Below are 23,869 nucleotides of genomic sequence, written 5' to 3'. Positions count from 1 at the left end.
GATGCAACCCTTCTTCGAGCAGCACGTACATGTCGACGTCCTCTGTATCATCACCTACCGGCACCAGCGAGAACATAGGCATTGTCCTGCTGATGTCTTCGTCGAAGCATTCTGTCAAGCACTTGTGGAGCATCTGCTTGTCAGTAGAATCGACACAGGCTCCAAAGGACTAGTTATGGCCGCAGACAGACCCCCCATGCTATGGAACACGTCGGCATTGTCGATGCCTTGGCCGGGACAATGCGTCGAACAGGTGGTGGCTGTCAGCATGTTGAACTCAAGGGCAGTGCACCGCTGAAGCGGTTGTCCAGGGAAGGCTCCATGGATATCATGAGAGGGGCAAGCGAAGTGAGTGTTGACTGCACCTCACTTTTTGCAGGAGTCAACAACATCATAGGCTTGACAACCTCGGCATTGGAGCTTGGCATGGGTGGCGATGCTCCTTGTACTGCAACTTGTACCGAGGTAGGTGGTGCCATCTCCACACAATCAAAATCAACAACGAACGACTTTGAGTTGGGCAGTGTGATGAAGCTGATGGACGATGGGGCATGCTGGATGTCCAAAAAGGAACACCCATCATAGATGCATCCTCCATGCAGTGCATCCTTAGCCGCTCGCCTCCGGCCATGATTGGAACTCCACAAACACCTCCATGTGCAAGGATTTATACGAGACACACAGATCATGCACCCCATAGGCATCAAAGAGCTGATTAGTACATCCTCTGTTACCTGGTAGATCAAGTTGGTGATGGTGATATGCAAAACGCAGTTGCTGGCTGCCTTCTGGTGTATTGACATTTTGTCGAACAGGTGGTGAGTGGTGGAAAGGGACACGAAATTTGATGGAAATTTTCTGGGATTTTTTGAGAAAATCGATGGGTGGATCGAACAGCTCTGAATACCAACTGTCACGACCCTGGATCAAGGCGTAACAAATCAACACCGAACAACTCAAATCGATTGATACAAATGTTCCCGGTGTATGAATCGAATTCACCAAACCTAGGTTCACTGAGGGAATATAATCCAGAGAAGAGAACTGAGGATGGGAGGAGCATAGATCAAGGATAGAAGAGCAAGAGAGTATACATGGGGAGAGAGAGACTCGTCAGGCCACGAGGGAGGAGGAGCGAGCCGAGGAAGAAGCAATTCTGTTCTGTTCTGTTCGATGGAATTCCCTATCTGACGCTCTCTGCGTCAACGTGTCGACCAAACGCACAGGTGCGCAATTGATTGGGCCGGCCCATCTACAAATGCACGTATAGCTGGCAGTTCCGGTTTTGGGAACCTTCTAGAAGATTCCTAGCCGGTTTTCTCGGTTCTGGGATCCTTCTAGAAGGTTCCTCAACTGGCTTCTTTTCCTTTTTCTGATTTTTTTTCTTTTTCTTTTTTCTGTTTCCTATTATCTGTTTCTTTTAATTGTATATTTTCAAAATTGTTCCAAATATTCGAAAAAAATTGTTTCCAATTTTCTTTCAGTATTTAAAAAAAAATTGAAGTTTAAAAATTGTTCGTGTTATACAAATGTTTCTTTTTATTTTAGAAAAATGTTTTGATTTTCAAAGAAAATCGTGTATACAAAAAATCTTCAGGATTTTCAAATTGTATCAGATTCAAAATTTTGTTCTGCATTTGAAAATCTGTACCAATTTTCAAATTTACTCACCAATTTATAAAATGTTTGCATTTTCAAAAAGTGTTATGGAATTGTTTTTTTGTGTTATACAAAAAAAATGAAGTTAGCGAAAAATGTTTCCATTTTCAATATTTTGTTCACATATACAAAAAAGCTTCGGGATTTTAAAATTGTTCTCGGGTTCAAAATTTTGTTCTTCATTTCTAAAGTTTTACCTGTTTTCAAAATATGTTCACCAATTTAAAAATGTTTGTCTTTTAAAAAATGTTCTGGAATTTGAAAATTTGCTCGCGTTTTACAAAAAATGTTTCCATTTTCAATTTTTTTGTTCACGTACACAAAAAATCTTCAGGATTTTAAAATTGTTCTCATGTTCAAAAATTTGTTCTGCATTTCAAAAGTTGTACTTGTTTTCAAAATATGTTCACCAATTTTGAAAATGTTTGCATTTTCCAAAATTATTCTGAAATTTGAAAATATGTCCACGCTATACAAGAAATGTTTCCATTATCAACTTTTTGTTCACGTACAGAAAAAATCTTCAGGATTTTCAAATTGATCTAAAATTCAAAATTTTGTTCTGTAATTTCAAAAAAGTGTTTGCAGTTTTTAAGTAATGCTCAATTTACGCCGGTGTTTTTAGTTCATTTGACTTCGAGCCAAATATTTGCCACGAAGGCTCGATCGGTGTGGTGGCTAGCTAGATGCGTTCACACCCGGGAGGTCTATAGTTCAAATTCCAGCTCGGGTGCAGTTTTCCTTTTACAAACTTTTGCTCGCGCGACTTCAGTCCTAACGGGTCGGCCCAGTCGCGCGAATCCTGTGCAAAAGGATGACTTTTTGACGCAGAATGCGTCAAATAGGTGCTCCCCTGTTCGATACCTCCCCTCGCTGCACTCTTGTGTCCTTTATAGTTCTTGCTCCAAGGCTTGACCCGCTGGGCCAAGCCCATGTACAAGCAGCCCATAAATCCAATGCGGTCCGGTGGGTATGTAGGGTGTTATAAATTGGCAAGGAAGTAAGAACTGTAGTTTTTGTACTCACGATTAGACAATCAAACACCTCCTTTTTCAGTGCAAGTTTGCACGTTCTACATGGTTAGTCATCCAAGTAGCGTTTAATTTGTATCTGTCAACAAGTGTTGCCAATATTTGTGGCCATTGATTGAACAGTATTCCAAACAGTATTCAAAACGCTAACAAGGATGGGAGTGTATGCCTTGTTATGTGGCTATGTACAAATGATTTGGTCTTTAATGGCAAAAATTGTTCACCTTCACAGCTTATTCTCCGCTGTATGCACTCGCTTCGTAGATGGTCTACGCTACACCGAACGGAGTGCCAACCGCTGTTTAAGGTGGTGTGTATGCGGTTGGAGCAGGTGGCCATGGAAGTTTTTACCCAACATGGGTGGCAGCATAGTCTCTGGATCAGTCCACCACCTCATTCGACATAGGAATAGTGTCGGTCCTATGACTCTTCTGTTGCGATATGTCGGTTTTTAATTTTCATTTTGTCAGACTGTTGGTATTGACCGTGTGCGTTTTAGCTATGCAGAGGCTGGGTATTGCTCATCATGCTTTGTATTCACTTGATGCTACATTTTGAGTCAATAAAAGTGCCCTTTATTATTGACAAAAGAGAGTAATGCATTAGCTTTCAGTTTTGGCACTTAGTGTTGTATGTCCTTGGAAATGATCGAGTGACTGATTACAAGGGCCAATGGTTGAGTACGGCTCTAAGCTCCATATTTAGGTGCAGAGAAGAAAAGCTTAATTATGTACTACTGATAAAATCAATGTGACACTGAGAGCTGACCATTATTCACCACCTCGCACACGTATGCGTGTTGAATGGTAACACTAGGGGTGACAGGTGTTCACCCAAGTATTTTCTACAGAAACTTCGCTTATAAGCATACTGAAACAGTATAATAAAACACTGAGTAAAACTGACTCACATCAGTGCTAGCTCTCCAAAGGAAGATAGTTTGTCAGCAGTATACCGATGCAAGACCTTGGTCACTTCCTTCCCATCTTCTTCCTGTTTATATATCCTTCATTAGCTTAGCCTTCGATAATCATAGCATAGATATTAAAATAAAATAAATAATTTATGAACTGATTTAATTTCTCGAACTACATGGTTAAACTCAAATCTCGATATAAGCAGCATATACGGAAAAGGTTTGTGCAATGACCAACTAGGTAGCTCTGTAATACCAATCACAGTGACAACTTGCTTCCACTGCTACTTTTCATCGCTTCATACATGGCCACCAACAAGGTAGCACCCAGTGGCGGACCATGATTTTCACATGAGGAGGCTAAGAAAACAACCACATAGAAAATAGCAATACATCACGCGGATTCAAATTTCCAGCAGTGCAGTTAGGAGCTTGATGAATTGGCATAAAAAGGAACATAGTGTTTTTCCTCTTTATGCCTGAACTAAGATAAGAAGTTACTCCCTCCGATCCATATTAACTTAGTTCAAAACTGCGACACTTATTTTGGATCGAAGGAAGTATTAGATAGTTAAGCAAAAGATAAGAAGTAGATCTTTCATTGAGCATTTTAAGGCCGGTTGACAACATCCAATGTCTCCCATGAGGGTGCCTGAAACTCCAATTTTTCTAGGCAGAGGTAGGTATATATATATATATATATATATATATATATATATATATATATTAGTTTGTAGCAAGATTCCCCGCTCTGAATTTTTTTCTACTTGGAGCTTCTTCCAAAGAGGTTGGGATTCTAGTTTCAATTGGATGTGTCCCGGTAAGATCATTAACGACTGATATACTGCCTGAGACAGGGCATGCTCTCCCCTCTGCGTATCGAGAGAAAGAAACAACTTCCTGATTCCAGATTCTTTCATTTATACCTACGATATCCACGCTAAAGATGAAAACTTTTGCAGTTCATATCAGCCTGATTGCCTGAATGAGGAAGTAGAGTCAGTTTCGTCCATAAACTGGGCCAAAGATCTGACAGAGGTTGACTTGCTGGCTTGTGAGTTGCCAGCTCCGTAGTTGATTACTAACCAGAGGATAGTGACAGCCAATATTCCTATTCCTGCTTGTGTGCTTGTTTGCTATTCTTCCTGTTCCTGTTACAAGACGACCTCGGCTCAAGCTGACCCCACACCGAAAGTCGCCAAGCAGTCTTGGGCTCCATCAATCAGTGAGGAGGAAACCAAAACCTGTTGGAGTTCCCCGCCATCACCTCGCCTAGATCCGGGGATTCATACCCTCCTGTAGCAGAGATATAAGTCGCAAAGGCTACTTGCTTGCCAAGGGGGGAGAACTACCTAGTATCAAATTCACAAAGCAGCACATTTAGTAGTTGACATCTTTCTTTCTCGTTTTCACCGGAAAGGAGAATTTTCATGTTAAGCAAGAAGAGCTATGAGTTGGAGGGCTATTTCACCGACCGTCACTTCTCCTTTGCATCTGCCGAAGACGAAAGTAGCCCAACGACAGGCTTGTGTGGAGTTGAATGACAACATGCAGAGGTCTTTTGGCGAAACTGGGGGCTCTTTGTCTAAAGGAAGGGCAAAGTCAACAGGCCAATCCCAGTTTCAGAATTGGAAGAAGCAGTAGGAGGTTCACCATCAGAAAGGCATGGGGCAACAAACTCTCTTAAAGCTTTCTTCGAATAAGTCTTTCGCTTGACTTGGCTCAACGGCATGTTACGAACATTATCAATCCTTGAAAAAAGGAAGAAATGGCGAACGTACGCTATCCAACAGAAGTCCCGACTGATATGACTATTCCTATCCTTTAGCGAATGCTGGAACGAAAGTAATCCCTCCAAGTTCAATAAAAAGGGTATTGCAAATCAACTAATTGTTTGCAAAATACCACCTCCTCCTGTTGGTTTCCTGAAAATCAACCAAAAGCAAGGGTAGCCTTCGTTGCACATCTTCTGAAAAGACAAGGGCCCGGTATCGGCTCAATCGAACAAGCTGAGGTATATAGGGAATAGTTTCAATTGGATGTGCAACATGATCCCTCGCTTTTGACTGTATTCAGTGGCCTATTGTGCATATAAATACTTGGGATTAATTTTCTGTTCGGCCAGTACTTTGTTAGGCAGATCCCCCAGATTCGTATTTTTTAACTTAGTAGTCATTTTTCTGCAAAAAAAAAAAACTTGGAAGTCATTTTGTACTCCCTCCATTTACTTATACAAGGCCACTATGGGATATACGTTTTACATCAATACAAGGCCACCAACAGTAATCGAGGAAAGAATTAATTATATTTCCTCGTACTAGCAACATGTTTAATACTTGCATGCATGCAGTCGTAATGACACTAGCTACTTCCTCCACTCAGTTTCCTTGCATGCATGTTGCGTATTAATGATTCCAGTAAACGAAAAGAAAAGTTAGCTTGTCAAGTATGCATTAAATTTTATCTTGATACCTGTAATTTGAGTTTGTGGCCTTGTATATAAAAATGGAGGGAGTACTATTCTTCCATCTGTATATACACAGGGCGGTTGATGTGTCATTGTGAAATCCTAAGCTTGTAAGTTTATTCCTCTTCTCATATCTTTCTTTTAGAAAAGGAGGATGACCCCTGGCTTTTGCATCTGGGCGATGCATGCAGCCATTTTATTAATTATTCACAAAGACCTTACAAGGTAATACATCAGGTAGTCCAAAGCCACCATCTTGGCAACATCTGTCGCTACTCCTATCCACTCGATGAAGGGGTGCCGATTGTCTGAGCCGAATACCAAACAGACATCACACCAAAGCCTAACATCTAAAGCCGGAGGCCCCAACCAAGCTGCATTGTTGGGTCTGGGGCACACACCGGTCCGGCACACTCTCAGAGCCTGCCGCCGCCGTCTTTCACCGATCCATCTGTAGAGCAGGTACTGACGCATCGACCTTGCCAGGCCAGCCGTCGACGCCACCACGGCGCCAGACAACGCCACCATCCTGCACGTATCCATCCACACGTGCCCGTTGCCGAAACTCCGCAGCGCCATGCCGCCAAGATCCGCCTTCGACCTTGCCGTAGATGTAACACCGCTCCTCCTCTTGTCCCCTCCAGCCAGAACTTGATCCAAAACGATGCCCCCAGGAGGGAGAACGACACCGAAGGCTTCATCATCGTCTGATCCGGTAGACCCAGCTCTAGGGTTTCCCCCGGAACATCCCGATCGAGTTGATGTGTGCAATGATGATGCCTCGAGAAGGGAACAACTTCAGAGACGTCACCATCGTCCGCCAAGGCTGCAGTCAGGCGCGATTTCACCGGAAGCCGCGTCGTCCCGATCTCATGGCTGGCTGGAACCGCGCGGAGCCTCAACATGACGACGTATGCCGCCCCAGGTACTCCGGAAGAGATCCTCCATCCCCTCACCGGTCCCTCCACATGCCGCAGGCCGGCCAAGATCACGCTGCGGCGGATCTGGACGGGACGCCAGATCCGCGGCCGCCGCGACCCATCTCCAGGAAGAGCCATCCACCACATCATCCATGGAGTGCTTCACCACCACTCATGCATGCAGGGAAGCCCATCGCCGGCCATGGACCGTTGGCCACCACCGCACAGGCTAGGGGCGCCGCCCTGCCTGCTGCCCATGGGCGCACCACAAGAGGCGCCCCTGCCGCCTCTAGGGGATCCCGCTGCAGATCCGCCCGCCCTAGCGCCTTGGGCACCGGGCCCGCCGCCACCGCGGACCTCGCTGGCGGCAGCGGCGGCAGGAGAATGGTCGAGGGAAGGCTGGCGGCACTGGTTTTTTGGGGCCCAGGCGTCGCCCAGGGGAGGCGACGCGAGGGGGTACGCGAGGGGGAGGGTTCTCCTCCTGAATTTATTTATGACCCTTTCAAAATGGGAGAGATTTTCACTTCCCGGCCTCTGCACCAACTAGGGATACATACAACCATTTTAGTATGAGTACCAAGATAAACATGGTCAGATTTTTTTTTTAAATGAGTATTGTTGAGTAGTATGATTATTAGGAAAGATAGGATAGCATAGGATCTTACCCTACCTTGTCTTGTGCTCCAAGTTGGTCATTGTACTCCTATATAGTATATATATGCTCATAAGGCTCAAGCAATACAAAACAATTCGACCAATCCTTTTATATTCCTTAACATGGCATCAGAGCGTCCTCGTGGATCCACTCATGGGGATTTATGTGTCCCGTGCATGCAGGTGTTTGCACGTGGTGCATCCCTTGTGGGTGTGGGTGCATATCTTCACGCGTACCTTGGCATCCGTCTTCCTGATCTCGCTCGTCGCGCCTTCGCACGCAAGATCTAGTGACAATCGTCATACAGTATACAATATATGTGTTTCCCCGCCGATCGAGCAACAGGCTTCCGCTGCGTCGTCCCTTCAAATCGCAACGTCGCCGCCCCATGGTTCTCCCGGCGGCTGCACCGACTCGCGTGCTGCCGCTGCGTCACTCCTTCGAGCCGTAGTGACGCGGCCTGCGGTCCACTGCCACCCCCAGGCCGTCCACTCCAAGGCGTCCCCGTGGTTGCATCGACCCTCGCACTGCTGCTGCCTCACCCCATCGGGCCGTAGCGAGCATGTCACGTGGTCCCTGCCGCCGCCCCATGGTTCTCCCCGTGGCTGCACCGACCCGCGTGTTGCCGTTGTGTTGCCCCTTAGGCCGTAGTGCCGCGGCTCGCTGTCCACCGCCGCCCCGAGGTCGTCCGCTCAAGGCCGTCCTCCTGGCTGCACCGACCCTCGCGCTGCCGCTGCGTCGCCCCATCGGGCCATATCGAGCATGGCACGTGGTCCCTGCCGCCGCTCTGAGGTCTTCCCCGCCGTCTCCCCGACCCACGCACTACCGCTGCGTCGGCCCTTCGGGCCGTAGAGGCGCGGCATGTGTCGGTGTATTAAACCGGCAAGAGTAAATTTTCAAACAAAGATTTCCCAAGCTGAAAGAAGCAGCTCTTCGTGGATCAAGGAGCGCATCAAGAAGACCAAGACAAACCACAAAGATGAAGCTGACCCTTGCCGACAAGGCAGGCCCGGCAAGAGAAAAGCCTGGCAGGCGCTGAACCCGGCAGGCCTTCACCAGCCAGCAGCGCTCCACCTCACATAGCAGGTAGTCACCCATCGGTGAGGTGTCGAGCCCGCAGGCGGTTAGGTGAAGCTTGTCGGGCACGTGGAAGCCCGCTGGAAGAGTTACCTTTATTGACACCCATCCTAATGGCGTGTTAGCCTAATAGGAGGCAGATGAGCAAGCGATGCGGCAACCTTGCCGGGGCTCCTCCTCCTTGCGACACCTAGCGATGCATTTAATGCATTTTTGTCCTAACTAGCAGAGTTAGGTATGATAGTTTTGTTTCTATCTAATCACCCTGTAATGACCCTTTTGCCACTGTGGTAACCCCTTGAGCTATAAAAGGAGGGCCAGGGCAACTTTTACAAGGGTTCGAACCAATTGCAACCTCACGCATACGTACTCGTGCAGCTGCCCTCTCCTCGCGACTTGTCGGGGGAGAGTGCTCTCTGTACTTGCGCATACACCCATTCAATACACCAAGGCAGGAGTAGGGTTTTACGCTTCTCAGCGGCCCAAACCTGGGTAAAAACCGCCGCGTCCCTCGTCGTTCTTGCTCTTTGCGCCGTGTGCACCCCCCTTGCCGAACCAGAAAGGGACAGCACTGTCCCATAGATCGCTGGCTCCACGCCGACATCTTTGGTGCGCCAGGTAGGGGGAATCACTGGCGTGAATCAAGCCAACGGACGACGCGTCGACTTCATCAAGTTTAGCATCTTCTTCACTTTTCATGGCGCCCAAGAAGGGCTCCATGACTACAAAACCTTCCACGTCCAAACTCCCACCGCACGCATCTTTGGACGGCGCAGGCGGCGCTGTCTTCGCGGACGGTGCGGACGCCACGGTGGGCGCGGCCGGCACAGGAGGTGCGGTCGTCGTGCCCACTACGGTGGAGACGGGCGGGGAGACTCCGGAGGCGGACATCTACCTCGACCCTCCAGCAGAGATAGCAACAACGGCCCGGGTGGCGCGGGCGTGCGGGCCCTGCCTCCTCAGCGCACCGGCGAACGAATCCATCGGAGTGACCCTGTCCGGTCAGGCGCGAGCCGCGACCCTCCCGTTGTGACGACTCCAGCAGCGATGACCAGGGGAACGACATCGAGGCACACGCCGCGTCCATCACAAGATGGGCGCGACATGACACCAAGCGACGTTGTTGTGCCTCCATAGCAGTGCCCGCACGGCAAAACGTCTGTCAATCAGGTCCAAGATCTTCACGCACACCTCCCGCCACGCCAACCTATTGCCACTCCCGCAGTTCGGCGGCAAGATCGTAACGGCGCTCCTGTTGGCTCTGCCAGGAGTCGAGCGATGTCACGTTCTTCACACTCCAAAATGCCTTCTAGAGCAACAGAAGCAATGGCGCGAGCTCAGATGCGTGTGTGGTTCCCATATAGGAGCAAGAGCACTTGTCAGGAAGGCTTTCCGGCAAGATTTTTATTGGCCCAACGCCCTCCAAGATGCAACTGAGCTAGTAACAAGATGTGAAGCATGCCAATTCCATTCGAATAATGTACATCAGCCTGCACAAGCCCTCCAGACAATCCCTTTCTCCTGACCCTTCTTGGTCTAGGGGCTCGATATCTTGGGCCCCTTCCCCAGTGCTACCGGGGGCTTTGAGTTCTTGTACGTCGCTATCAACAAGTTCACAAAGTGGCCTGAGGTAGAGCCGGTGAGAAAGGTGACTGCCCAGTCAGCCGTCAAGTTCTTCAAAGGATTAGTTTGCCGGTTTGGGGTCCCAAACCGAGTCATCATTGACAACGGCACTCAGTTTACGAGCCGCGCCTTCATGCAATACATCCATAGCCTTGGAAGCAAGGTTTGCTTCGCCTCCGTTGCTCACCCAGGAGCAATGGGCAAGCAGAAAGTACGAATGCTGAAGTGCTGCCCGGGCTCAAAACAAGAACCTTTGACAAGTTGCACAAATGCGGGAGGCGATGTATTGATGAATTGCCGGTGGTTCTTTAGTCACTCAGAACGACACCAAATCGAGCTACTGGCCAAACGCCCTTCTCCCTAGTCTATGGTGTAGAGGCGGTGTTACCCACGGAATTCATACACGGGTCACCTCGAGTACTTGCCTACGATGAAGTAGCGCAACAGCAGCTCCGGCATGACGATGACGTGCTCCTTGAGGAAGATCGTCTTCGGGCGGCTGTGCGAGCTGCACGCTAACAGCAAGCCTTGCGCCGCTATCATAGCCGCAAGGTTCATGCCGAAGCCTTGAGGAAGGCAACCTTGTCCTTCGGCGCGTTCAATCTGCTAAGGGAACAAACAAGTTGACGCCAAAGTGGGAGGGCCCTTACCGGGTAGTGCGGGTCACCAGACCTGACGCAGTTCGTCTGGAGACCGAGGATGGCATTCGTGTGCAAAACTCGTGGAATATCGAGCATCTTCGCAAGTTCTACCCGTAAGGCGCCATTGCCGAGCCTTGTCTCGGCAACCCCTTTTGTACGAGCATAGTCCCAGGGACTTGTAACCCTTTGTACAAAGCCAGGCGCAGATCCTGTGCGTACCTAAATAATGCTAGGTGCTCCACGAGCTTTCATGCATGTTTACTTATGTACTGATGCATAATATTATGTGATAGCACTTTTGCTTGTATGAAGTGACTAACATACCGCCAAGGTATCCACATTACTATGCTTATCCTTTCTGTTTTCTTCAAATGCAGAAGGATTCCCCACGTACATGTTTCCCGGGGAGGAACGAAGATGGAACGTTGGATTGGCGGTTCATTTTATTTCATGCTATAAGTACAGCAAAGAAAGATCGAGTGCAAGGAGCGCAAAAGGAGCGGTCACCCCGCCAGGACCAGAGGGACGCAGCTCGACGGGAGCCCCGACACGGAAGACGAAGCCGGAGTCCAGGTGCAAATGACGGTGCTGCCGGCGCCCAGCTGGTGATGAAGGTGTTGCCGGCATTCAGCTAGAGTCCGAGTCATCGTCTTCGGACATGACGGCCGGAGACTCGCCGTCGCCGTCTTCACCGTTTGCGTCCTCCTCGTCACTGTCGCTCGAGGAGGAGCTTTCGCCGTCGCTCGAGCATTCCGCACAGCACCCTAGACGAGCGCCTGAAGGCCCGAAGATCTTCACGGAGAGCGCGTCGGCCTCCACCAGCTTGAAGTGGAGGAAGTGCCCTTCCGCCAAGTAGCGGGCGCGAGCGAAGGATTTCCACCCTCGGGTGAGGTACATGACGCCGTTGGTGGGGAGCTCCACGTTCACCCAAACAGCGCCATTAATGCAGCCGTTCACGCGCAACCACAACCCGAGCGGCCGGTCCATCTCCATCACCCTGGCAAAGGGGCGAGAGAGCCACAGCCTGCTCCTTGGCGGGTCACGCAGCTCGACGATGAATTCAAACGCGGTGTCCCCCATGTGGCCTTCCGTCGGGGGCGAGGCCGCGGGAGGTGGAACCGCTAGCGCCCGGTCCGGGCTCCTCGACCACGACCACCACGCCGACCACGATCTCGCCCTGCGGCCCCGCCCCACGCACTGGAACCAACCTCCACGGCCGCCGCCGAAGCAGAAGCATGGCTCCGAGGGGAAGCTCTCGCCGCCACGGAGGAAGAACGAGCACGACCTCTTTCTCTCGCCATGGAGAGAGAAGATACAAGGAGAAATGGAGGAGAAGGAAGTGGATGAGCATCGCCTTCCACGCCCCCTCCTCCTTTTATAGGGGAGGGCATGGGGGCTGGTTCTCCACTACCCTAGGGGCAACCGCCCTGCTTCGCCAATCCCAGGTCCTGCGCCCCTGGCAGGCGCATTACTCCACCGGCCACCCCGCCTCGCCAATCCGGCGTTCTGGCTCCATCAATTGAAGCGCTATTTCCACGACCGCCCTTCTGCGCCAATCCCACGTCTCGCTTCCAATCCGCGTCGTGGGGGAGGGGGCGCATTAAAGGGAGGGAGTGATGACAAAAGATGGCAGTTACCCCAAACCATGTGTGATCGTCGGCTACCCGAGCTAAGTCTCGTGGCGACCCACGTTCGTACGCGCCCTTGGTTTTTGGTGCAGACACTGAAACACTGACTGGTGATAGGAAAACCGGAGGAAAGCCGGGGGCTAACCCAAGTTCAGATTAATGAAGAAGCAAAGAAAATCTCAAGACGATGGCATCAATACAGCAACGTCGGCGTCGTCTGTGCATTGTTTGGGTCTCACCCAACGATGCCCGGCAACACGTGCGGCCGAGACCCGGGGGCTCCTGTCGGTGTATTAAACAAGGGGTATAATACCCTGACTTATGCACAGACAAGTAACAACTTCCTAGGCAAGAGTAAATTTTCAAACAAAGATTTCCCAAGCTGAAAGAAGCAGCTCTTCGTGAGATCAAGGAGCGCATCAAGAAGACCAAGACAAACCACAAAGATGAAGCTGACCCTTGTCGACAAGGCAGGCCCGGCAAGACAAAAGCCCGGCAGGCGCTGAACCCGGTAGGCCTTCATCAGCCACCAGCGCTCCACCTCACCGAGCAGGTAGTCACCCATCGGTGAGGTGTCGAGCCCGCAGGCGGTTAGGTGAAGCTTGTCGGGCACGTGGAAGCCAGCTAGAAGGAGAGTTACCTTTATTGACACCCGTCCTAATGGCGTGTCAGCCTAACAGGAGGCAGATGAGCAAGCGGTGCGGCAATCTTGCCGGGGCTCCTCCTCCTTGCGACACCTACGATGCATTTAATGCATTTTTGTCCTAACTAGCAGAGTTAGGTATGATAGTTCTGTTTCTAACTAATCACCATGTACTGACCCTTTTGCCATGGTGGTAACCCCTTGAGCTATAAAAGGAGGGCCAGGGCAATCTTTACAAGGGTTCGAACCCATTGCAACCTCACGCATACGTACTCGTGCAACTGCCCTCTCCTCGCGACTTGCCGGGGGAGAGCGCTCCGTGTACTTGTGCACACACCCATTCAATACACCAAGGCAGGGTAGGGTTTTACGCTTCTCAGCGGCCCGAACCTGGGTAAAAACCACCACGTCCCTCGTCGTTCTTGCTCTTTGCACCGTGTGCACCCCCCTTGCCGAACCAGAAAGGGGCAACACTGTCCCATAGATCGCCGGTGCCACGCCGACAGCATGCGGTCCACTTCGCCGTCCACGCGCGTCGAATTCTGTGTGGTATGCACCGCACCACCTTCCTAGGCGCGAAAATGCCACCGTCCGCGATGGTCTTCGTCATACTGTCGGGTTCTTCCTCGCCGACTTCGAACACCGCCGCCGCGCTCCTAACCTAGCCGCCGCCTCCTCCTCAGGCCGCCGCTGCCGCTCTTCTTCCTGGTCCACAGCGACTACCTCGATACCTGCCACCCCGACTCGACATCGACCACGGCGTCGCTCGCACGGCTACCTCGACCACGGCTACACCACCCTACGCTCTTGGCTACCTCGACATCGGCACAAAGGGCTACTGCCTTGCTTGAGCAACCTCATCGGTTTCCACTCCAGCCACAACTTCCGCGATGCATTGACTGTTGCGACTATGGGGGGATGTTCGTCGGCTTACCTTCGGATTCCTCTCCAGTCTCACCGTCTGCGTCGCTACCGTTGTGACTGCGGGGGATGTTGAGTATTATGATTATTAGGAAAGATAGGATAGCGTAGGATCTTACCCTAGCTTGTCTTGTACTCCAAGTTGGTCATTGTACTCCTATCTACCCCTAATAATAAAGGGGCTATTGTTTCTGGTCGTACGTCATATAATTTACCCTATAAGTTGACAAAAATTACCCACCAATGCCACTCGTAAGTAAAAAAACGATTCGTTTCTTCGAAAGTCTCCGATGTGCTAAGTTCTTTTACAGGGAAGATACCCCATATATTTCACAAACATGCGAGCAGTGCAGTGGTTGGAGCCTGTCGCTTCCACTGTGTAGGCCAGGGTTCGATCCCCAGGATCTGCTGATTTTCCATCTCCTTTTTGTCACGCACCTCCTCCCCCGTGCACGTTCATGGGCCGCCCCGGGGCGTCGTTTTTTTCATTTCGTCTTTTGTCTTTTCTTTTCTTTTCTAACTTCTTTTTTTGTTTTTCCTTCTTTAAATTAATTCGAGATTTCTAAATTTCAAAACGTTATGAATTTTGAAAAACATTTCGGGGAAATTATAAAGTGTTGTGAATTCAAAAATGTGTGGGAAATCATAAAATTTTCGCAGTTTCAAAAAATATTAGTGATTTACAAAACTGTTCACAAATTATTAAAAAATACAATTTGGAAAAAAATGTTGGGAAACAAAACCATGATCATGATTTTGAAAAAATAATCGTGTATTCAAAACAAATTCTTGAATCTGAAAAAATATGTCGATGAACTTTTAGAAAATATTAAAAAAAGCTCAAAAAATGCGAGTTTGTGGTTAATGAGATTTGTTTTTAAAGTTTTTAAAGTGTGTCCGGCAGTGGCAAGCTCATTGCCTTGGGATTTACCATGTCGGATACATTGCGATCACGTGGACATCGGTCCATTATCAACGAGGGTGGGAAGAAAGATAAGTGGCAACGTGACGAGTCACTGTGTTAAAATAGATGATGCTCATATGTCAGGGTATTGAGTCATACTTATTTGGCTAGCGTGTATTTTTTCTCTCTCTCCCGTTGCAACGCACGGGCATGTTTGCTAGTATATATATACATGCCCATAAGGCTCAAGCAATAAAAAACAATTCGACCAATCCTTTTCTATTCCTTAACAAGTGTCAAGATAATTCTTGATGGGTGGTTCCACCCAGTGACGGCGCCAAGAATCGAAGGGAATCAGCATCACGCCCCAGGCAGCCGCCCGGGCTGCCTGGGGCCTGTCTCCGCCGCTGGTTCCACCACGGACCAAGCTTGATCCTCAATAAATTGTGGAAAACCCCTATGCATCACCTGTCAATTCTAGGAATTGAACTCGGGTCGTTAGGCCGCACAACCGCATGCCCAACCACTGAGCCAAGGCTCTCCTGATATCTGATCAGCACGTTTGTGTGCAGTTATTTTTTTCCTCCTGATTTTGGGTTTCTCTCTATTCTTGATTATATTCTCTATTTGATTTGCATTTTTAACATAATATACCAAAAAAGGCTTTCGCCCCGCTTTAAGCAAACCGTCAGAAGCCAACATAATATATAAGCTTCAAAACCATTACCTGCATGGCCAGAACTTCAAACTCACCATTCCCAACAACATAAAAGCAGTCGCCTTCACCACCCTGCATTATACAATCTTCTTATTGTATACTTCTAAGCAGCCTCAAAATGTCATTAAAAGACGTAATGAAAAGTGGGGGATAATAACCTGCTGCACCACTATATCCCCGGGTGTTGCCTCAACCCGTTGCATGCAATCAAGTAAAACATTGTGTTGTGAATCAGTGAGCTTTCTGAAGAGGAAATGATCATGTAGTATCCTCTCAATATGTGCCTTTGTATCATTTTGTTTATAGGATTTGTCAGCAGTAGGAGATAATAAGAAGTCCTGAACTAAATTTTGCACAATGGAAAAGTGGGTAGACCTTACTTGCTCTTCCCATGTCTTGCGATGTGATGGAGATGGAGGAGTCCATAGTTGACCATTTTCCAGAGAACTTTCAATAGCTCTCAACCGTGCACGTGATAGATCATGCCTGGAACGCTGGTTATTGGGGTTCAAACTTGTGATGGATGGTGATTCAGAGCCCACCAGCTCTACTACTTGCTGTGATGGTTGTAAAGACACCTTCAATACGGTATGGGTGGAACCACTCTGTTGAAAGACGAGGTTTATCCACGTGATCAAATAAAATAACTGCTATGGAAGCTACACAGGAAACTATAATGATAAATCCATACATCAGTTAACCCGTTAATATGTACAAGTATGATTGTGATGTCATCCGTACGAGTTTCATACTGCAGCCAGAGACGATAGGACTCAGCAACAATTGCAGCACATGCATCACGAGGATCCTTGTATTTAGCAATCTGCAAATCCATCATGATAGAGTTGAATATACTGTCACACTATACATGAGAGTATTCACAACATGTATGCAATGCAATAGGTGAAGAAGGGCTTGATCTCTAATATATACTCCCTCTGCAACTTTTTGTAAGACATTTTTAGAGTCCATGACAGTGTTAAAAAAACATCTTATATTAAGTTACAGAGGGAGTATGTCTCTACTATTCCAGCGAAAAACTTGGTGCTCCCAGGATATTCAGAAACTAAATTAAGAATCACACAGACAACCACGGATTAGCAGCAGTAGATGGGCTTTACCATGTCTACGACTGTTTGGCTAGAAAGAAACTCGAAAACTCCGTCACTAGCAATAACGAAGAATGGATGGCTGGCACTGAGCTCCAGGATAAAAATTTCAGGATTTGCAACGACGCCAATTGATTCAGCAACAGAATCTCCAATACTACGAGTAAAAGCAGTTCCCGGATACATGCCATTTTCCACCCACAACCTTGGAGGATCGCCATCGTCACTTTCCTCGTTGCCCCAACACTGAACATCTGGATTCTTTAGTCCTTCTATTTGATCCAATGTCAGAACCCTGGCACCACACTCCTTGACCCTTTCGACCTCATCGGTCCGGTAAGGAGTTTGATCTATGGACAGGTCAACAGCAATAATATACTCTCCTCTTTTCTCAGCAATAAGAGCACGTGAATCGCCTGTATTTGCAATGTACAATGTTTTGCCCCTCACCAGTATAGTGATCGCGGTAGTACCACTCATGGAATCATCCAAGCTGTCCGCATGGAGCTGAGAATTTGTTGCCAAGAAAGCAGAATGAAGAGCCTGAACAGCATCAGTACGAAACCGGCTATCCCGGAGCAAGTTTTCACACAATCTTCGTTTCACGAACTGCGAGCACTGAGCTCCATATTCCCCATGACCATCAAATACACCAAAGAAGTGGTCATCAGGGCTTGTTCCAAATGGAGTGTGTATGCAGAAGCTATCTTGGTTTGGTTTGTCCAATGACTCTGGGTAGTAACCTCTCTGAGACAAATAGGAGTATCTCAGGTCATAGTTTCCCAACGGGACTCGAACTTTGCGCGAACCTTCTGGAGGAAGAAACTGTGAAGAGACCCTTGAGAGACGATTAATACCAACATTTGATTCCCTTGTAATGTTCATTTGGCCGAATCCATCATCTCCCTCTAGATCATCAGAAGAGCCATCTGAAGCACTAGAATCTATCTTTGCCCTTCCCCAACTTGATTTTCCCCTTGACTCTCTTCGGGAGTCAGGTGTTTGATTAAAACACCCGTGGGAACGCAAACATCCCTTAAAATGTGAACAAAAACAACACTTCGAAGGTGAGCAGCCCATCAGATGTAAAACCAGCTTGGTAAGGGCCAAGAGGCAGAAAGAACATGAACACTCAGAATTCTCCGATCCAGCAATAAATGATGGACCGACAAGACCAATTTCAAGAAGCTGTCAACATATACTGAATCCAAGAACTCAGAGCGCCACACTCTGTAGATGATACTTATTTCCTTACATATCAGAAAAGTTCATACGCTCACCTGAAATTTTGAAAAAAGAATACTAAACAATTCAGGCATAACCCCAATACCGAAAAAGGCTTTCGCCCCGCTTTATATATAAAGCAAACCACCAGAGGCCGCCCTCAGAAGTCATAACCCCATTATAAGTTACAAGCGAACTATTTGGAGATATTATTTCATAACAATGAAAATCTACCCATGAATTCTTATGGAAGCACAGATTTGGAAGAATACTAACTTAAGTGCAATAATAACATAATGATGAGAAAAGAATAAAAGAAGAAGCCAATCCTTGGCACTGTAGTGTTTAGTCCCTCAGTAACAGGAACTCGGCTTTTGTGTGTAGGAGTGTAAGCATGCAACTGGTAGATCATAGAATTTAAAAGATAGGCACCCTCTTCTAAAATAACATGATGGAAGAACTGAATTTAATTGGCATTTCAATCAAATGGAAACACTGCAAAACAACTCTCTTATTGGACAATAAATAAAATGATTGATAAAGAAATAGCTCAAAATCTAAATAACATACCATATAACAATTGAATCTTGGAAAACACAGAAACATTGAGAGCAAAACATGCATTACCCTAAGATTTGACCAATCAGACACTCACCAAGAAAACTATTTACAGAAAACTTAAGATATGTAGCTCTACTAATAATGTGAATCATCTGAAGTCGTCAACTCCAAGCAGAAGAAGCTAACACATAGGAGGAGGACTACTAATGTGTACATGTTATTCAAAAATGAAAATTTTGGCAATGGTAATTGGAAAGAGTAAATTACATCATTCCCTGCGCGTTCGTGGAACTCTTCTATTTTTGGTTTGCGCGACTGGGATGCTGTTTTGCTGCTCCCTTATCTCCTGATAGTGGAACCCGGTCTATTTTTAGAATGGATCATGGAAAAATGTCCAACCAGTCCTATTTATTTGAGAATATTATAAAAAATAATGAATTTTTTTGTTAAGCTTTTTCATTTTTCATTGCGATTTCTTGTAACTGTTGTCTTACAAACAAAACAGTCAAGTGCATTTATCTATGAAAGGCATATACTTTACTAAGCCTCTATGTAATTTCGACTTAGAGAAAAAACTCACCCGCAAAAAAACTGAAAAAACTGGAAGCAATCCTAGTGTGGAGCAATATAATGACTAAAGATTTGTGGGTGCCGTTAAAGAAGTGCAATATACATATCAAGTTCATTTAATGTTCTTAAAAAACTTCAATCATTATAGCACAAAATGTTGGGAAAATCTTGATCAATTCAAAAGGTAAATTGATTCAGACAAAAAATGTCATTAACAGCTAAATGTTACTGCAGTTCAAGTACGCAAGAGAGGGCCTTTCACTCCCCCCACCACAACGTTCAAAGAATCTTTCTCTTTTCTTCGAAGAAGCAGCAGCAGCCAGACGTGCTATTTATTGCCAAAGAAAAGAATCTCATATGGTCCTAAAGAAATTCTACAGTGGAAAAAGAAGAGGAAAAGAAAAGAAAATCCTGATAGCAGAGTTCCCTTGTGTACGAAATAATTACACAATCGCATTATAAGCACAAGTATCGAGTAAGCACAGCAAAAAAAAACTGAGCTGTTCTTCAAAGAAAAATACAGTAGTTGCCAGGTACCTGACTTGGGATAATGATAGATCATTCTGCAATCACGACTACTATGAACTCGGCACTCCCAAGTCCCAACTACCAGAACTTAGAAGAAAGGAGGAGAACGGCCATGGAACTTACGGACGTTGCTCGCGAAAAGTGGGGAATCTGCGGCAGCATACGGACCTGTAGCCTTCGTGGGAGAGAGAGGGAGGGAGGGGGGGGGGGGGGTGAGTTTGTGAGGTGGGTAGAGGAGGAGGGAAGCAAGCAAGGCAGACAGGAGCGGAGAAAGTGAGAGGAGGGAGGTGTGTGTGGTGGTCGTCGAGTAGGGAGGAGCAGAGGAATGTATTACTACAAGATTAAAGAAGGAATCATCAACCGGTGATCAGGGGAAGGGAAGGGGAAGGATGAGGCGGGGAAATGGAATCCCACGAAAACAAGAATCATTTTTTCTAAGAAAAGATATCAAAGTGCATCTTTCTAAAAATTATCAAGCAAAACAGAAGGTACAATGAGAATATGGCTGATAGAAAATAAAATGGATCGTTCCTAAAAAAATGGAACAAATTAGATTTGGGGCGGCTCCGGTTAACCTGACACTGGGAAAGACTTATAGAAGGACTCAAATTAGTGGCGGACAAGGTCAGATACCCGCCACTGCTTTTTAGGAAATATATTATTGGTGGGTAGAAGTAAAAGTCCGAAGTACATAGCAGTGGCGTGCAGAAATTACAACATGCCACTCTTAAATTCTTCCAAATTTGTTGGCGGGCTAAATACAACAGTGGCGGGCAACGGGCCGAAAAATGTGCCCGCCATAGTATTATTTGGGTAAACTGTGTAATTCTTTTTCATAGTTTCCAAAAATTGGAGTGGCGGGTGTTGTAAGCCACCCGCCACACATATTTTAAGTCTAAAAATTCTTGAAAAGATAAATTTGCTAAACCCATAATAGTCTCAAATTTGAGCATGGGGTTTTGAATGGTGTGTATTAATCATAGAAAAAAATGTGAAAGAGTATTTTGCCCTTTTTAGTGGTCGGAAAATCAGTTAATGCCTTGAAATTAGCAGATCAACTTGAAAAGTGGCCAAATTTGAGCATGGGTCTTTGGATGGTGTATATTAATCTTAGAAAAAGTTTGAAGTTTAAAAGATATAAAATAAAGTTGTGCGTGGCAGGCGGTGTTTTCTGTTTGAAACCTTGACACTTTGTGGGAGAGTGTCTGATTTGTACAAGAGGTGCATCAAGTGTTTGCCGTAACACTCTCAAATTTTTACCATGCCCCTACGAGTGCCCAATGAAGACACCATGCCAAGTTTCGTCCCTTTTGAAGCTCATTTGCACGTGATTTCCTACCGAAGAGTCTTTAACCTTTTTTACTGGTCGAAAAATCAGTTAATGCCTCGAAATTAGCATACCAACTCGAAAGGTGGTCAAATTTGAGTATGGGGCTTTTTATGGTGCGTATTAATTATAGTAAAAAAAATTGGAGTTCAAAAGATTTTAAGTATGGAGCGGTGTGTGGTGATGTCTACTACGCAACTTTCTTCTTGTAGACTTTATTGGGCATCCAAGCGTGGAGTTTTGTAGGACGGTAACAAATTTCCCTCAAATGGATGATGAAAGGTTTATCAATCCGTGAGAGATGTACGATGAAGATAGTTCTCTCTCAAACAACCCTGCAATCAAATATAAAAAATCTCTTATATCCGCAACATACCCAATACATTAGTCAATTGTATAGGTGCACTAGTTTAGCGAAGAGATGGTGATATAAGTGTAGTATGGATAGTAGAAATAGGTTTTTGTCATATAAACAAATAAAAATAACAAAGTAACAAGTAACCAAAGAAGGTAAAATGGTGTCTCAATGCTTGGAAACACTAGGGTTCATACTTTCACTAGTGCAACCTCTCAACATCATTAACATAATTAAACCACATGATAATCCATTAAAGTGCAGTAAAAATTCACTCCAAAGTTTCTATTTCTATCGGAGAAAGTAGCATGAAATCACATAGGTAGCAAACCACCTCAAAGTTGTCTTTTCAATCAATCTATTGAACCACCCCCAAAGTATCACATATAGTTCTAGAGGTCGTACTATGACAACACCATATGATACCATCATTCAACCTTTATGCTTAGTGTACCCCAATGTCACCTTGGGTATCTGCAAGTTAATTATTAGACAGGTATCAAGTGGTCTTAAATCCAAAGTATTCTATCTAGCATAAAGAAAATTCGAAGAACAAAACTCAATTCACCACGAAAATAAGAGAGGGAGGTGAACATCATATGATCTAACTTTAGTAATAAAGCTCATGATATAATCAAGATCGAATCCATCCAGAACATGAGAGAGAGGTTGAACACATAGCTACTAGTACATACCCTCAGCCTCGAGGATGAACTACTCACACATCACCATGAGAACGGAGGAGAAGTTGGTGGTGATGTTGATGACAGAGATGTCCCCAGCGGCCTCCGGGCGCAACTAGAGCGGAGGGGCAGGGGAACCTCCTCCTCCTCCTTCTTCTTCTTCCCTGGACCTGCCGGGAGAGAGGGAGATCTCCCCTAGATTGGATCTCTCTTCTGTCTTCTCTTTTTCGCGTCTGTTTTCTAGCCTTTCACCATTTCTTTATAGCCGGAGATTCGTAACTCTGATCGAGCTGAAACAAGCTCAAGAGGCGTGACCAGGGGTAGGCCACACCCCCAGGGCTTGTGGAGCCCTCGGGCACCATCTTGCATTGATTCTTTTTTCCAAAAATCACATATATTTCATAAAAATTCTCCGTAAATCCCCGTGGCACTTTAGCATTCCTAGATATTGATATCATGTAAAACAAAAAAACATGCAGAAAACAGGAACTAGCACTGGGCACTAGATTAATAAGTTAGTCCATAAAAATAATATAAAAGTGCACCCAAACCATATATATTTGACGTAAACATAGCATGAATACTTCATAAATTATAGATATGTTGGAGACGTATCAACATCCCCAAGCTTAATTCCTGCTCCTCATTGAGTAAGTAAATGATAAAATAATTAATTTATGTAGTGTGAATGCTAGAATAGAACAAACGTTTGATCACATAGGCAATGATAATTCTAATAACAGTAGCATCATTCCATTAACTTCAACATATCATAAAGTGGTAATGAAGTATCTCGCAATCTTTCAAGACTATACTGCAAACATAAAGCAATCAATGAATTAAGGATGATGACTAGGTACCCCAATTTGAAAATAACCATCATACTTATACAATGCTCAACAAATTTCTATTAGAAGAATGCATACAAAGCTAAGAGTGATCCTCATGCTCAATACGTGGTGCCAAAAGAGAGAGAAGATGGAATTGACCCAACATGAAAAGTAAATAGATACGCTCTTTTCGCACACGAACATATCACGTGTACCCTCGATGCCGGGGGTGATACACCGCAGCTCACGCCGAAGGAGTCTCACCGGAAGCGCGATTCGCAAGACGACCGGAGAGAACTTTTGAGGACCCGAACCCCACACACCCGGGAGGGATCCCATCAGGGAGTGTGGCGGCTATGGGTTGCCCTAGGTCGGTCAAGCCGTCCCTAGAGCCTTGGTATTCGCAGCTCTCCAACACGAAGAACGAGGGAGCAAGAAATAGGTAGAGACAAAAATGTGGATGAAAAGGTGGTAGATGCCTTGCGATTGTGTGTTGTTGTTTCAATTGGCCGTCAACCCTTATGTATATAAGAGGCAGCTGGACTTCCCATGCAAGGAAAGGTTTGGATTCACGTAGAAAACCCTAGTTTGGGTGCAACTCGGACTCCGAACTTTCCAAAATAGTTCGGTTTAAAATCTGACTGCACCTTGCGGGTCACTTTTGAGGCAGTTAACGATCTCATATGAAAATGTGACCAAAAGCAATTTTAACCGTTTTGACGAGACGAACAACTTTCATGTTGAACGTTTTTTGATTCGAGGCTTTCTTGAGGGTTTCCTGGATTGCTTTCTGAAGTATACAACAGAGAATTTAAGATCCGGATGATAGCCCCCAGTGTCCGGCCATCTACTGCAGCAGCTATATATTAAGCTGGTCTC

The 23,869-nt window shown here is 46.3% G+C and overlaps 1 protein-coding gene across 26 annotated transcripts in view; it reads right to left on the bottom strand.

The window, feature by feature from the left end:
* The window catches only part of LOC109745145 (protein phosphatase 2C and cyclic nucleotide-binding/kinase domain-containing protein), a 40,588-nt gene extending 20,458 nt beyond the window's left edge, over positions 1-20,130 (bottom strand). For 8 of the 26 annotated variants that reach the window (XR_012187532.1, XR_012187531.1, XR_012187534.1 and 5 more), the window contains exons 1-6: positions 19,919-20,130; positions 16,925-18,192; positions 16,495-16,626; positions 15,962-16,408; positions 15,813-15,875; positions 3,601-3,683 (exon numbers count right to left, since the gene is read on the bottom strand). Coding sequence is in view for 7 of the 26 variants with exons in the window: in XM_073501273.1 (XP_073357374.1) it covers positions 3,601-3,683; positions 15,813-15,875; positions 15,962-16,408; positions 16,495-16,626; positions 16,925-17,992 (1,793 nt within the window). In the remaining 19 variants the exon portion in view is untranslated. Of the gene's footprint in view, positions 1-3,600; positions 3,684-15,811; positions 15,876-15,961; positions 16,409-16,494; positions 16,627-16,924; positions 18,193-19,804 lie in introns of those variants that run through there. The other 18 variants (XR_012187536.1, XR_012187535.1, XR_012187537.1 and 15 more) reach the window with 8 other exon arrangements.
* Between the last annotated feature and the right edge of the window lie 3,739 nt (positions 20,131-23,869).

Source organism: Aegilops tauschii, chromosome 6, assembly GCF_002575655.3.
Source record: "Aegilops tauschii subsp. strangulata cultivar AL8/78 chromosome 6, Aet v6.0, whole genome shotgun sequence".
NCBI classification, from domain to species: Eukaryota; Viridiplantae; Streptophyta; class Magnoliopsida; order Poales; family Poaceae; genus Aegilops; species Aegilops tauschii.
This window is presented reverse-complemented; position numbering and strand designations above follow the sequence as displayed.